Below are 16,782 nucleotides of genomic sequence, written 5' to 3'. Positions count from 1 at the left end.
TGATTTCACACACTTCTCTGGACCTCAGTTTTCAAATATGGAAAATGCCTATTAGAAATGTGAAACTAATTCAGTGGTTTTCTAACTCTTCATTACCAAAGATCTATTTATGGAGTTTTTCTCCGTTACCCTCATGTTGTGAAAACGTCTGGTTTTGTAATAAGAAAAATCATCGTCTTTATTTAGAAAGAATTGTTAGGCAATCAGCCATCTATAACTACCAACAAAATGCATTGATAGCATGACATAACTAATGATAAACGTCAGACTGAGATAATTCCAGTCCCAAAGACCGAGTATATTTCTGTCACCTGTGAAGCTGATTCTAGATAAAGCCACGATTCCCTGTAGACTTCCTGAAATAGTGGAAACAGCCAATGAATTTCCTTCTAATCTTTGAGCCCCTAGGGCTACACGTTCCCCAAGTACGTACAAATGGGCTTTGAAGTTGCCGAGATCAGTGATTTTGTTTTATGTGTGCAAATCCTGCAGGAGGATTAGGTTTTCCTCTTGCTGGAATTTGAGGATTTCTAACTAGAGAATTACACTGACAAAGGAGAAACAGCCCTTCACATCTTCAAAAACAGGGGAAAAGATCCAAGATGGCAGAAACATAACAGACATGAACATTTTCAACATGGACAGTGCATTTTCAAATGGAAAACATCTAGGCAAAATAAAAACTTTGAGGCTACAGGTGGCTTAGACGGAAGTGAGTATGAGAAACCAACAGACGGTTGGTGCAGGAAATGCATGCTACAGGTTGCCTTACAGGGCACAAAGCAACGTCACCCCGGATCGATACTTACAAGTAATAGGAGTAGGAATAAGCATTTCTTCTATATATTGATGGGCAGTCAGATGATGGAAATGTCCAAAAAAGGGGGGAAAAGAAAAGACAAACAAACAAGAATTAGATTTATAGGAAATCTTGGTTCTTAGAAATGCACATAGTATTTCAGCATCCCTAAACTCAAGGAGATGCAAGTTTCTCAACTTGTCATCGTCCCCGAGAATCAGATACTTTCAGCGGTAGAAGAAAGACTTCTCCTATGATGGAGAGACTCACTACTCATGCAGAGGAAGCCACATCGCATTTGGTTGTTTTAGTCGTTTGAAAATTCTTTCTTACGGTTAAACTAGCTTCCTTATAATTATAACTTTTTGGTCTTGGGTCAGATTTCTGTGGCATTCTAGAACTAGTTTACCACTCTTCCACATGACAGTGCTCCTAAGATCTAAGGAAAACCATAATGACTTTTATCTTCCCTGTTTTAGGTCAAATCACATCAGAATCTACTTAGTAACGTCACACGAAAAGAAAGGAAACTGTGTAGCCAGCATCCAAGGTGGCTCCCCAATGATCCACACTTCCCAGCACTCATGCCCATGTTAGTGCCCACACAGAATCAGGGTTGGCCCTGGGTGACCAACAGAACGTGAGTGGAGTTACATTCTGGGACTTTCTAGGATAGGACAGATAGAGAAGCCTTGCAGCTCTTTCTGGGTCTTTGGAACTCTCACTTGGAACCCTGAGCCTCCATGTAAGAAGTCTAAGTATCCTGAGCTTGCTGTGGTCTGAAGGGACCATGTGAAGAAACCACACAGAGAGGCCCTAAACCTGTATGAACAGAAAGAGACATCCAGTCAACCTCGGGCTGTTCCCGCCCCAGCCAACTGGATTACGCCAACTGAGACCCTTGATATCACAGACCAGAAATAAGTCATTCCCTTCAAACCCTGGCCAAAGTACGGATTCATGAGAAAAACAAATCACTAACTTTCATGGCTTATTTTTAAGTCACTGAATTTTGGGAAGTAGTTTGTTACATTATCAGGAGAAAACCAGAACAACATTCAAACTTCATCATGAAAAACCACTGCACTAAAAGAAAGGAGTTCCAAACTTCAGTTTGAACAGACTACAACTTGAACAAACTCTCTGTGCCGGCATTTTCTTATATGATCCTTAGGTGAGTTGAACGAAATCACTAAGATTCAAACCGTGTTCCCAGGATTCTGCAGAACAGCATCACTGTAATGGGGAGGGGGGTGCTGAGGTAGGGCTGCTGCTTCTCTGCCATCCACCACATTCGGAGCTTCTCCATTTTAATCTGTTTCATAAATTGGCATTTCATTTAAGATTTCACATGACTAAGAATTCCACTCTCCAAAAGAATGGTTGAAAAATCACTGCCTGCAATATGTCTCTTCTAGCTCTTGGCTTCTGAACAATAAAAGAAAAACAAGTAAGTCCGTGATATTCCCTTTGTTATAACTTTTCGTATTTTGTAGAAAAATAAATAGGAACATTTTTATTTTACAGACTTAGCTCCACTGACAATAACTGATACATTTGTGGATTGAGAAAAATTGCTGAATAATCCAGGTCCCCAAATATCCATCTGAACAGGCAAGAATGATTTGCTTCCTTCTTGAGTTATTTGGTTAATTGCAACTGTTATCCAGTTGGGTTACAACAGGAAGATGCGGTCTTTATGTCCACAGGGTGGGAACATGTCCTCAGAGCTCCAAATTTCCCCCTCTTAAGTAGGAACTGGCCAAAGTCGCCAAGGCAGGGCCATCTCTAGGCTTTCTTTCATTTATCAAGAGAGACAAATTCCATAGATCCAGAAGGAAAGTGACATCTGAGAGGTAAGACACCATGGCAGAAGGGAAGCCCCGTACCTCCTTGGGAGGCTGAGCTGGGGAAAATGAACCATAGTGCAGCAAGATCGGGTTACTCATAAAACTGTGCAGTATCTTTGGCCAAATGAACAGTGGCTCCAGATGATGAAAGGGGTGAAGGACTTCTAACTGATGGGTGGGATCTGGAACAGCCCATATAAGTCATCCAAGCCCCTCCACCAACCATAACAGGTTGGCACTGTAAAGTGACCATTCCTCTTCTTCATTTCTGGCTCTGTGGTCCAGAGCCTGGGAGTGTAATTCCTCAGGGGCAGAAAGCTCAGGATCCATTTGATGGAGACTCACAGACATCTCTGTTTTCCATATTGTCAAGAACACTGCACAGAGAATGGAGGGCCAGTGTGCTGATCTCAGCTCTTTCACTTGCTCTCTGTGACATCTTGGGCACGTCAATGCCTCTGCCTGGATCTCTGTTTCCTGATCCGTGTACCAAGGTGAACGGCATGGATAACTGCCAGCTTAAACAGCTTTGAGGAGTGGAAATATGATAAGTCTTAGCATCCCAGAACCACCACTTGCTGACTGCATGGCCTCGAGCAAGTCGCTGTATCTCTGAGCCTCAATTTCTCCATCTCAACGCTGGGGGCAATAATGATCTATTCCCAAGAGTCATGGTGGGCATTAACATTATATTAATCTAAATTACTTTCCAATTATATATGGTATGTAATACACAAAGTATTTTAAGTAAAATACATTAATCTAATTTAATATTAGAATATATTAAACATCTGAAATATACTAGGTTTCAACAAAGGGGAGTTCGGGCTTCCCTGGTGGCACAGTGGTTGAGAGTCCGCCTGCCGATGCAGGGGATGCGGGTTCGTGCCCCGGTCCGGGAAGATCTCACGTGCCGCGGAGCGGCTGGGCCCGTGAGCCATGGCCGCTGAGCCTGCGCGTCCGGAGCCTGTGCTCCGCAACGGGAGAGGCCACAACAGTGAGAGGCCCGCGTACGGCAAAAAAAAACCAAAAAAACAAAAACAACAAAGGGGAGTTTATGTTCTCCCCTTACCCACAGATAAAAGGTTTGCTGCTTCTCACTCTGGTGACCAGGAACAAAGTGTTCACCTACTTAGGAATATTAAAAATAGTAATAAAATTTTAACAAATTAGTAATAAAATAAGAATACTTATGTAGCACTTACTATGAGCCACACACTGCTGTAGGCTCTTCCCATACATTAACTTGTGTATTCCTCACAACCATCCTGAGAGATAGGTATTATTATCATCCCCACTTCACAGATGAGGAAACTGAGGCAAAGAAGGTTAAGTAACTTGCCTAAGATCACACAGTTAGTAACTGGACTTGGTAGCAACATGCCTCTAACGCTCATGTGCTGGACCACTAGCCTGTGCTGGCTTCGAGGAAGAAAGACTATAGATATACGTTGGGCAACACAGCGGGTCAGGCACTGAGATGCCACAAGCCTTATCTCTTTTAATCCTCCCCCTGGCCCTATGGAGCAGGTACTACTCTTCTCATTTAGGTTGAGGAATCTGAGGCTCTAAGAGGTCACCCCTCACTAGGTCTAATACTTTGTGTATTTGGGGACCAATTGCAAGGCCTCCATCGTGAGCCAAGATTTTCTCACAGTCAGCAGCCCCAGGCTACGCTCTTGGGTCTCGACATTCTGGGCCCTCTGGTTTTCTGCTCTCAATCTTCAGGACTCACCTCTGCCTGGGCCACCTCCTCATTCCAACATGCTTCCTTAACCTTCAACTCACCTCCGCCAAGTAGCTGAGTTATCCTGGATGTCACCCAAAGCCAGTGCTACCCCTGACTCAGCTCCAAGGCAACTCCAGAATGACGGCACCTGACGGGCTTCTATTAATTGAATATGTTTTCCAAATTAAACTGCAAAGTCTTCCAGGGAAAGGATCAAAACAGAGTATACATGTGTCCTTTCTCTCAGGCTTGAAGATTTACTGAAGGTCTATATTTACAAGGATACAGTGATATTGCAAGTAACAGATTGCCTGAGACCAAAGATCCTGAGCAGGAAGACAGCTGTGCTTAGGGAAAAAAAGAGAAAAACCCAAACTTAATAAATCACATACTGTGGAATCTTTTCAGCTGGCTGACAAGAATGACTTGAGGTATAGCTTCCCTTTGTTTCATACTACTTAAACAAGACTAAGTTGTCTATTTAACCATCCACTTGACCATCTCCCTGTCCATCTAGTTCATAACCCCACCCATGCACTCTTCCATCCATCCACTTAACAATCTATACATCTACTTATCCGTCTAGCCCATAACCCCACACACTCATCAAATCATCCATGTGCTCATCTACTCATTCATCCAACAATCAATCTGTCATCCACTCATCCATCTTTCCATCACAGCCAAAACTTTTTAAGGACCTATTATATGATTGTCTCTGCCAACTACCAGAGATTGAAAGAGAAATGCCATCGTGATCCAGCCAATATGTCTCATGGGAGAACCAAACAAAAAACTTATAAAATAGATGATAATAATAGCTACCATTTAGATAGTAGGAGGTCACTTATGTGTCAGGTGCTGTTCTCAGTACATTATGTGGACTATTGTATTTCATCCTCACTAGAAGCATTATTATCTATGTTTTACAGGTGAGGAAAGTGAAGCGCAGAGAAGTTAAGTAACTTGCCCAAGTTTATATAGTTGGTAAGCAGCATGGCAAGGATTACAATCCAGGAAGTCTAACTTTAAGAGCCTGCATTAATAACTACTACGTTATTATCTTCTGGAGTGATAAACGGTATGAGGTGGCAGCTCAGGGAGCTGTGGGACCATATTTGAGGGTAAGGGGTGGGGATGGGGGAGAGGTAATTTGGTTTAGAGTCTATGATGCCGGAGTTGTAAAGTCCAGGAACACTCAGATGGAGTAGGAGGGAGGGTATCTCCAGGCTGATGGATATCTGTTTACAGAATGGGTGGGGGGTTATCAAGGTGGGAATGTCAAGATGCTGGTAGTTCCCAAAGAGTCTGAGGAGCTTACTCTCACAGGGAGAACTCAGGTCACAGGGACAACTCAAAGAGCCAAGTGGTCAAATATTTTTCTAGATGGATAATTCTGGCAGGAGCGTGAGCAAAAGGCGGAAAGGGAGAGGGACTGGGGTCATGAAAGCTGCCGTAAGGGTCAAAGCAAGAGATGTCAGGGGCCGAGCCTGCAATGGCTATGAGGAAGGAGAAGAGGTGATGTGAAAGGTGGCTAGAACACAAAAGCAATAGGTGATTAAATGTGAGCATTTTGAAGACGACTGCCAAGGTTCTAGCCTGAGCGGCTCCCCTAGTGAGTGCAAACAGGAGGAGGATTCACTTTTCAGGGTGTGGAGTAAGGAGCAGTTTAGAATGGGGTGGACAGAACAAGATAATATCAACACATGTATTGGAGGCTGCTTTCCTACCTCAACGAACCATTCAAAATGATGTCACACAATTCAGCATATCAGCAAATCCTGTTTTACATTTCATCCAGGTGAGATGGTGTTAGGAGTGTAGACTCTCTTATCAGATTGGCCAGGTTTCAGACCCAGCTCTTCCACTTACTAGCTACGTGATTTGGGGCAATTTCTTTAAGTTCTACATGTGTCAGTTTTGTGACCTGTAGCACAATCTAATAGCTGCCCTGCCTCTTCAGCTTACCCAGTAGTTAGCTTTTCCTACTGCCTCATTATTTTTTCTCCTGGAGAGACAGTGTGTTCTCTGAGTCTCAGACCATGGGACATCTTTCACATACTGCCCTTCCGGCCTGACCCTCCTCCACACCCCTCAGGGCTGGGTTCACCCCTGATGCTTAATATCTGGATCTGCGTTCTGGATCTGCGTGATATCTGGATCTGCGTTCTGAGTGAAGCTTTCTTGCCCAAGAGATGCAGTGCAATCCTGGGTCCCATCTGTTCTAATTTTACTGGGATTCAACACATTTTTAGGGAATCCCAAGTATCTGCAAGGCACATGTGCGATGGGGATGAATCAGAACAGACAGTTGATGGTCCAGTGGAGAAGATAAGATGTGAATACAAATAACAAACGTAAGACGGAACATAACCTGGATCCTCATGGAGGGGATCCAGACGGTGAAGAGATTGAGTCTACACTGAAGGTCAGAAGGGATTACTGGAGAAGGTGTCTTTTAAATCAGACCTTAAACATGGGTAGTATCTGGTCACATGGAAATGAGGAACATAGGCATTGAAAGAGGAGGAAACTTCACAAGCAAAGGTATAAGTGTGGGGTGAGACTTCAGGAAATCTGCCAGAATCACCGTGAGCAAGGGGACAGCGTAGCTCGACAAGGCTCTCAGGTGACGTAAGTCTGTGCTTCTTGCCTTATTTCCACCCTACGAACCGCTGTTATAGGGAAGGAAAAGCCGTTGAAGGATTTTAGAATGCAGGTTTGGGAGTACAAGTTTTATTTTTCAAACATCACTTTGGCTACCGTGTGGAAGATGGGTTGGAGAGGTGGCGAAGAGACTCACAGAACAAAGCTATAGAGGTTTGCACCAGGGAAGAGGCAGTGGAGACGGGGAGGGGAGAGGATGCGACCAAGAGAATGTAAAGATTCAAGTTCAAAAGTACTGGGGTGATGGAATCCCACTAGTTTGGCTGACGGAATGAGAGGTAGTACCTCTCACTGAGATGGGGACACATGACTGGAAATACGTTGGTGGGTAGGTGATGCTTTTGTCTTTGACCATAAAAACTTTGAGGGTAGATGTCCAGGAGCAGATGATACAGGGCAGTAGAGCTCTGGCAAGAAAGGGCCAAAGCAGAGGACCTGCCCTCCCAGGCCATTTGTTTTCAGTCCAGCAAAACTACAACCACCATGTTGTGTGATAAATACACAGCTGAAGGTCTACGCATGTGGCACAACGGCTGCACGCGGGGGAGGATCAGTGAATCTTCCCAGGACAGAGGGCTTGTGGGAAGACTTCAAGGAAGAGGTAATACTTGGAGGAATCCTACTTGGAAGAACTTGGGGCTGAGAGTTAGAGTAGTAGGAGCCTTGCAGGTGAAGAGAAATGTCTGGACATTTGATTCAGGGAAATAGCATGTACCGAGGCAGAGAACAGTAGAAAATGATACCTGAACCTGGGTCACTTGTGTCCTATTCCAGGATTCACTTATTTTCTACTGGTCTCCATGGACTGATAGAACAGAAGTTAACAGCAAGGGGTCTGGAGTCACAGACCCTGGGTTTGCATTTCAACTCTGCCCAAGACCTTGGATAACTCATAAAAACCTTTTTTGAACCTCAGTTTCCTCTTCTCAAAAAACAGGAGTATCAACAGTCCTACCCTCTATGATTATTTGTAGGATTAAAATCCGAGTACGGCAGCAATTCAAATGGAAAATGAACAAATTAGGTCAGAGTGTGTGTACTGATTGCAGCACTGCCTTTTAACATATTAGTGCTGGGTTTGGAGCTGGCTTGGTACTCTTGATGGTCATGTGTGAGATGAATGTCCCTGTTGATATTATGCAATATATGCATTACCTGTACGTAAGCAGGTACAGGAAGTAAAGCCTGTCCCAGCCATTAGTTCATTTGATCCTCAGAACAGCTACATGAGACTGGCTGCATCTCACAGCTGAGAAAGCAAAGGCTGAGCTTCGTTAAGTTGCTTCTCCAAGGTTAGCAGCAGATAAATGGGGCTGTAGAGATCTGGATCCAGTTTTTCTGCTTCCCAGTACACAGCTAACAAGAATGTCTACACCCATTAGACTGGGAGCTACTGGAGTGCAGACACAAATCACAGAGAAGCAAGGTATACCAAGAGATGCACGTTTCTCTCAAAGTAGACTCTCATATTTCAAACTCAAGACACTCCAAATATATTCTTGGAAGAGTTACCGTTTGGACAGGCAGAGCGTGGTTGGCTGGAAGTTCAGGCTGTACCAGGAAGAGCTGGGCAGGAAGAGGAGAAGAGGAGATGGGGGTGGATGGAACTATGTGCGGCAAAGGACTTTGAAACTGTCTCCCTAAAAGTTGCCTAGTTTACATTTGAAAAGTAAGAAGGGATGGTGAGGTTAATGCAGGATACAGACGAGTCTTGGGGTAGAGATATACTGTTACCAAAGAATTCTGCTTAGGCTGGCTCCAGTGTTTCCCCATCAAAAGTGCACTGCTATGCCTTAAGCCTTGGAGGACCGTGCTCCGATTTCAGGAAGCGTGTTCCAGGGAATAAACTGGATGACAGGAAGCTCGTAGGCTTGTATGTCCACATCCCACAAACAAACATTAAAATGTCAAACTTCCCATATGTGAGCGGCCAAGAAACACCTTCAAACATCAAGATACACTAGTGAAGGCGCTAAGGCTTGAGCTTTCCACCTGAATTTGCATTGAAGGCACCCAGGGCCCTATGGCATTAAGCCAGAGAGGTGGCCTTACGATGCCTTGGCTGCCCATTCCTTTGGGAGAGGATGTTCGGTAATTCTAAAGGGAGGAGGTCAGGGAAGAAGATGAACGGGACTGCAGTGATGAGAGCTTTTCTCTATTTTCAGGATTCAACAGGGTGTTCGTGAAAAGGAGGTACGTTCCATTACATAATGGCATGCAGGAACCCATTTTAGAATGTTCTGAGGTCTAGATGTGATCAACAGAGCCAGGAGAAAAAGATGAAGCCATTATCCAGTGACAGCATAAGAATGACTATTTTGCAATGAGCTTGGCTATAACCACACTGGCTGTTAACTCTGTCGGAAGGGGCTCCAGATTCCCTTCTTAAAATGCTCATGCAATCCTCCATACCTCCATGTAGCCCTGATTCTGTATGGTCCTGCATTCAAAGAAGCCCAGTCCAAACAGCCAAAGGTACTATTAAAAGAAGTCTAAAGTTTAATTTGCATCTTTTTCAAAGAGTAAGGGAATTCTGTTTGAATTGCTCACCAGCATCTCATATCCCCTTCTGCAACCTTGCATTTTTCAAGATCCCCTCCATCCATTATAAAACAGCCAAACACCAACAACAACACTTTCCTTAGGCTACGCTGATATATTTCTCTCTCTCTCTCTCTCTTGCGTTCTCTTATATTCCTTTCTGAATGTAAATTGACTTAGCTTCTTTCACTAAGCCCTTCCCTTGGTCCTCTGTATCTTTAGCCCTTTCTGGGCCAGCTTTCTAGTTCAGTACAACACACACACACACACACACACACACACACACACACACACACACCACACACACACACACACACACACACACACACACACACACACACACACACACACACACACACACACACACACACACACACACACCACCCCCCCCCCCCCCCCCAATAGTAAGAGAAAGACTCTCTTTGGAGAGTGACAGGGACGCTTCAAGGCCTGTATGGAGAAACTAGGGGCATACTGGAAACATGTGCCTGCAGCTCTGGGGAAGACTTTGAGACAGCTGAATCCACTGGGAGCAGAGGAAACAGGGAGCCGCCATGGCCACGTCTGTGGAGGTGAGGGAGAAGACCCAGCGCAAGCCAGAGCAGGGAGTGTGGCAGGCATTCGACTTCTGAGAGCTGCTAGATGCAGGAACTAACTCTAGGTCACAAAGGGACACTGAAGAGATGCTGACACTAGGATCCTGAGTTGTGATGATTCGCCTATTATTTGGGGGTTTCTTTTCCTTTCGTATCTATGCCCTTTAGGTGACTGTGGACATCATTCTGGTGAGCAGTAAGTAAGTTAGTGACAGACTCAACTGACCAGTGACGTTTTCCCCATATTTATATATGGGGTTGGGATCAGAAGAGGGAAAGGAGCCCATTAAGCTCTTCACTGTCCTTTGGTGGGGGTACCTCTAGACATCAGAAGACACTGTGGGGTAGTGGAAAGAGTGCAGGCTGATGTTTAATTTCTCTTTTTCTCCCTCTGACCCATCCCCTACTCCTCTCTCCTCTCCCCTCCCCTCCTCTCCGCTCCTTCCCTTTCCTTCCCCTATACCTATTTGTAAAATATTACCATCAACTAGGCCAGAAAAACGTCTTCTTTTCTCCCAAAGATACTGTATATGCAAACACTGATGAGCACCCCTACCCCCTGCCCACTGCCACTACATCTGAGTTTTGCCTCTTGGAAAGAAATGGTGATCACCTGAGGTCTGTTGGTTGGGTCTGACGGATGGTTTTGATAGAGGCGAGAGATGATGAAGATACTCAGAAGAGGACAAAACCACACAAAGGGTTCATTTTATCCTTGCTGCCAGCCTGAAAACAGAAAGCCCTTTCCTCCCTCCCAGAAAGTCACACATTTCAGAAATAGCTGTTGAGAGGGAAGTGAAATTTCTTCACAAGCTCGCAGACAATGGTGACGTGGGTTAAGTCAGGCTTTAGAAAGAGCAAAATTGGAAGAGCATATCTGACTTACAAATCAGTGGCGAAGAATGAGAACATTCAGGGTCCATCAAAGAGGAATGCAATTCTCTTAAACTGGTTACTTTTTTCAGGGAGACTGGCCCAAACTCACGTCTGTCTCTAAAGCGTCTGCGACTCCGAGAACGTGTCAATGATCTTACATGTGCAACGTGCTCACTCACCCCCAGAGAAATCAAACCTCATGTTTGGCCTCATCCAACAGCAGCCAGCTTGTCACAGACATAACACGTGGCCTCGCTTTATGTATGATGATGATGACGACTCTGAGGGCTCTGGACCCCCAGTATTATCATGGACCTTCCCTCCTCCCTAGCCGCTCCAACCAGAAAATCAGTAGCTGGACGAGAACCGAAACTCTTCAGTCATTCTGCTGGGAGCCCGAGTAAAGGAATGATCCTACAGAACAAAGATGTCAAGAAAGAACAGGTCCGACCAATAAGATGTCCTGGTCAAACGGGGTCCTGGCTGATTCTGAACAGAACCATGAGACACACAGAGACATTCTGGTGCCAGAACGGCTAAAAGAAGGCCGACTACTTGTAGAGCGAAACTGATGGCTGGAAATAAGGACACTGTCTTCATTTGTTTACTTCATGCGTTTATATTCATGGGACTCCTTAGAGTAGAAGCTGGAATTTGTCTTTGGGGCATTCCGTCCCTTTGTTCTGGTGGGAACAAGTTTCACAAGCTGTTTTTGTCTTAGGGATGAAAGCAGGTGCGGGTCCTCATTATTGGGCTTGTCCTGAACTCTGTGAGTAACCAAACCCAGAGCTTCAGGCTGAGGAGTTAGTAGTTTGTTGAAGAATGGACTAAACGGTCTCTTTAAATTGGGGGCAGGGCAGGCTGCAGCACAGTTCATTATAATGTAGATAAGTGTTTTGTTTGCTTTGGCAGTCTGGGGAGTGGGAGGGTGGAGACCAAGGCTGGAATCCTGGCATTGAAACTGAGATGGGCAGTAGGCACGGGGACATGGTGGCTAAGGTACAGTAGGTAGGAGGACCCCCTGTTTGGAGGAATAAGCGTGTACCCCAGGGACAGCGAGAGCGGATATTCTTCAACTTTCCCTAATGACTATTTCCTCTCCCTCTCTGCAACTCCTCTGTGTCGTCTTCAAGCCTCCTGTATGTCTGATAAACAGAAGATGTCGATGTAATGAATTTGGGGGATCAGGAAAGAACCTGTACCCTGGCTTTCATGAGCAATGCACGCAACAGGAGATGACTGTGCGCGCTGACCAGAGGTGCCGGGAGGACATCCCGCTGAGAGGTGACAAGCAGCAACGATCCAGCTGGGACGGTTCTATGGGATGTGGAGTAAGAAGGAGCCTTCCCCCAGGGCTGTCACACCATCAGAGGTGGCTCTATCCCTTTGATGCTGAGGTTGCATCTATCCCTTGGGATGCTGCTGCTTGACCAAAGAAAAGTCAAGGATGAATGAAGGTGAAAGGAACAACGCATTGCTTTCCTGCGTCTCTATTTGTGGGCTCACCCGCGTCCCCGGGGCTCCCCTGTAATCTTGATGACGTGACCGATCACAACAGAGCAGCTATCTCTGAGACGCATCACACATGGACTCCCATGGTACTCCAAGGAACCCCTGCCCCCACAAGAAACTTGCCGTCTTGGGGCTGCTCGCCAAGCAGGTACACATGCCCTTCAGACACCAACACAATGAGCCACCGCCGGCCCCAAATTTCAGGACCTCAACAGTTATATCAGAAGGTCCCTGCTCAGAAGCCATCAGCAGAGAACGGACTTGGCCATATGGCAGTGTTGGGGCCCCCCGGGGTTGACAGGGTCTGCAGGGCAGCGACCAAAACTCACCGTCTTTTGATGGTGAGCATCACGCCCAGGAGAATGATGATGAACATGAGAAGGCCGGCGACCACGCCGGCCATCTTCACAGTGTTGTCCACCTGCTTCTCAGGCTCCACGGTGTTGGAATTCTGAGTGGAGGCACCTTGGAGGGAAAGGGGAAGAAGAAAGATAATTGACTAGTCGCAATCATAATAACAACAGGTTCCATTCACTGAGTCCTAACTATATGCCAGGCACTGTGCTGAGGACATTATACACATTGACCCATTTAACCCTTTTGAGGATTAATTCCTTGAGATATTGAATTATTATTATAGTCTTTTCTGTAGAGGAAGAAATTGAGATGCAGAGAAACTGAGTTGCCCAAGGTTACACAACCACTATGCTGGATAAGGGTAACCCTTACCCTCCCATGAGATTAAGCAGACAATTTTATCCCTCATAATGGTTTGTCCCTAGGATCAGACAATGGAACTATGGTGTGAATCTCAGGTTCATGGAATTATTCCAAATCCTAATTAATTCTTTCAGGTAAATGGCGAAAACAACAGCTTTGTATAAGGGTAACACAATGAAAAGCACTGGATTTTTAAAGATAAAAACATACCTTTTAAATTTTGTGCCTTATAGGAAACAAATGGTGGGGATTAAAGGGAACTGCCTTGGGTTCAGAAAATGCTTATATCTGCTAACTCCATTTTTGGATTTCATGCTGATGCTACGTGCTCTGCCAGCTACTAACATACTGACTCGAGTCCACATCAAGGAAGACTGAGAACTGGGCACTTACTATACCCTCTGCCCTGTGCTGGGCCGTTTTGTGGATCCAGCTTGGCCAATCCTTGCAAATACTCCCTAAAGTATATATTGATTTTCCCATTTTATAGATGAGAAAACAAAGGGAGCTAGCTAAAAGTCACATGGCTGACAAAGTTCAGGGCCAGGATTACACAGGTTTCCTGTAAGTCTAGGTCTCAAAAGTCAGAAGCCTTGAATTCAACTTTCATGTCCTCTAGTCCCTCAATCCTTCTCCTCCCAGACAACCACTTGGCTAATGCCGTAGCAAAAGTAAGGAGCCAAAGAATGCCTAAGCCCGGCCTCTTCATGCAGTGCACCAGGGACAGAGGCAACTTCTCATCCCAGGAACCTGTGTGAGCCTTCTAGAGTGCGGTCCTGGACCAGCATCTCCGTGAATTCTTCCCAATGAGCCCATGTTCATGTGAGGCAGCTTAAATCCAAAGCATCCTTTCCCTGACCCATCCCTACTTTTCTACCACATCAGAATCAGCTCATCCATGACCAGTGACACCACCTTCCCTGGTTGCCCCAGGAGCATTCCTCTCTCTCTTCTCCAAATTCTGATAACACTCTGTACCACTTGGTACAGATCTCAGTGTGCTGATGTTATTAGTGATTTGTTTCCCCATGTGTCTCCGCCAGTGGTCTGCAAGCTCCTCGGGGGCAAGAGGAAGCATCCTTTATCTTTGTTTCCTCATGTTAGCACAGGATCTGGCTCTTAATTGGTGTCCCCTTAACATCTGTGGTGGTTTAATGTTTAGCTGAAGGGATGACATCTCTGCCCACACACATTTGTTCTCATGAAACCAGACTGAGATTCTCCTTTTCTTCAGCCATGTGTTCACAGAACCCAGCTGAGTTGAAGGGATGCTAATGCCCATAAGCTATGATTTTGATTCTCCAAACTCAGGGATGTTTCAGACCAGTCCTCCGGCACATCCCCTGTTCCTGATTAAGAGCGTCAAGTGTTTCCTTTACCACAGCACTTTCCCCAGACTCTCTTGTAACTTAGAAAAACTGGGTTCACTTAGTCAAGTCTCCCTAGTGGGAACGGCAAGTCTTCAAGAGCAGAGAGGGCGTCCTAGTCGTCTCTCCAAAGCCAGTGTCTAGCACAGGCCTCCCTCCTCCCCATTGCTGGTTTACAGATGATGGCTGAACGGCAGAAAGGCTAGTGGACCACCGTCGTTTGCTTCATTTATTCATTCAAGCACTCATTAATTTGCTACTAAGCATCCCTGTTCTGTGTGCCCAACTATGCCATCAACAGGGTCGGAGATCCTTCTCCTGGAAGGACTTACACATAAGGGATTTTATTCAGGTCCCCTCACCAGCTGGAGACAAACCCAGCTCATCAAATCGCAGGATGGTCTGAGCAGGCTCTGCCTGTTTACAGCCGAAGAATTCCTGGCGGAGTTGGCCAACCTCATAGGAAGGCGGGTCTCACATTCCAGAGTGCAGGCAAGTCCCAAGTAGCCCCCATTTTCACGTTTGGAGACAAGATTTCTGAGACATGTCTAGTCCCCCAGACACAGAACATGACTAAGCATAAAGGAGGCTGAGCACCTCAGACCATAATTTCCTGAATAGTGTCAGAGTCTTTTTTACTTGGCTTTGGAGGAAGTGCTGGCTCTGGAGCATTCACTCACTCATGTAGTAATGGCTAAACTTTACCTAACACCTGCTAGGAGATCCTGTTCTAGAGACTGGGGGCACAAAGGCAAAGCCATGGAGAGGATCCTGTTACCCTGGGAACGCTGTTCTTCGCTTGTTCTAATGAGAGTCACACTGCATTCCTTCCATGAATAATCACAAGTACCCACTGTATGCTGGGCATGTAGTAACACAATGGTGAGCAAAACAGGCACAGTCCCTGCCCTCGAAGAGCCTACAATGAGCTGTGAGTGGGGTTGAGGGAACAGAATTAATAAAGAATCAATAAGAGGAAGCTTTCAACTCTGTCAATAGAGAGGCACATGACACATAATTGGGAAATGAATCACTTCTGGGAGGAAGTGGCCCATGGGGTGGGCTCCAAGGGAGGACAGGTTATAACTAGGCAAATAGACCACCACGAGGAAAGCACACAGTGGCGGCATGGGAAACAGCGCTGGCTAAAGCCGTCTGATGGAGGCAAGGAGCCTGGTGCATTCAAGATATGAAAGAACTGTGGCGTAATGAGGGCGAGAAGGCAGGGAGAGCATGGTGAGAGCAGCTGGCGAGGGCAGCAGGGGCCAGTCCACGCAGGACGTTATAGGCCACAGTGTGAGCTTTTGTTTTATACCCCAAGAAACACAGGGAGTCATTTAAGTGCTGTTCATAGAGGTACGATATGGTCAGATTTGTATTTCCAACGGACTGTTCCAGTTTCTTTGAGAAGCCAAAGTGGATTGGAGAGATGCATTTTGAAACTATTGTAGTCATCCAGATGGGAGATAATAGTTGATTGAACTCAGGTGATGGCCATGAAGATGGAAAGATGCAATAAAAGAGATAATTACCTGAAATAGATATAAATAAAACTGGTTGATGGACGGGATACAGGGCATAAGGGAAAGAGAACTGAACTCTTGAGGATGACCGTAACAAGGTGGATAACGGTGATTTAAAGGTTCAAGAAACAATTAAAAAGGAATAGAGTTAGAAGGAAAATATGTGTGTTTGGGGCAATTTGAGCTTGTAATATACTCTAGAAAAGTAGGCAGTTAAAAATGCAGGTCTGAAGCTCTTAAAGGAGGCCTAAGCTGGAAGTAAAATTGTGTGAGTCACATGCACATAGATGGTATCTGAAGCATGGGGGCTGATGAAGTCATCCAGAGAAAGAACGAAGAGTGGATGAGGAGGACCTTCAAGATGGCGGAAGAGTAAGACGCGGAGATCACCTTCCTCCCCACAGATAAACCAGAAATACATCTACACGTGGAACAACTCCTACAGAACACCTACTGAACGCTGGCAGAAGACCTCAGACCTCCCAAAAGGCAAGAAACTCCCCACATACCTGGGTAGGGCAAAAGGAAAAACAGAGACAAAAGAACACGGACGGGACCTGCACCAATGGAAGGGAGCCGTGAAGGAGGATAGGTTTCCACAC

General features: G+C 45.6%; 1 protein-coding gene across 1 annotated transcript in view; it reads right to left on the bottom strand.

Annotated features, from left to right (window-relative positions):
- The window catches only part of PTPRT (protein tyrosine phosphatase receptor type T), a 1,078,581-nt gene that overhangs the window by 147,122 nt on the left and 914,677 nt on the right, over positions 1 to 16,782 (bottom strand). The window contains 2 exon segments of the mRNA XM_079943946.1: positions 810 to 839; positions 12,900 to 13,035. Coding sequence (XP_079800072.1) covers positions 810 to 839; positions 12,900 to 13,035 — 166 coding nt within the window.

This window comes from Stenella coeruleoalba (assembly GCF_951394435.1).
Source record: "Stenella coeruleoalba genome assembly, chromosome: 15".
NCBI lineage: Eukaryota > Metazoa > Chordata > Mammalia > Artiodactyla > Delphinidae > Stenella > Stenella coeruleoalba.
Note: the sequence above shows the minus strand (reverse complement) of the source record. Positions and strands in the feature narration are given on the sequence as shown.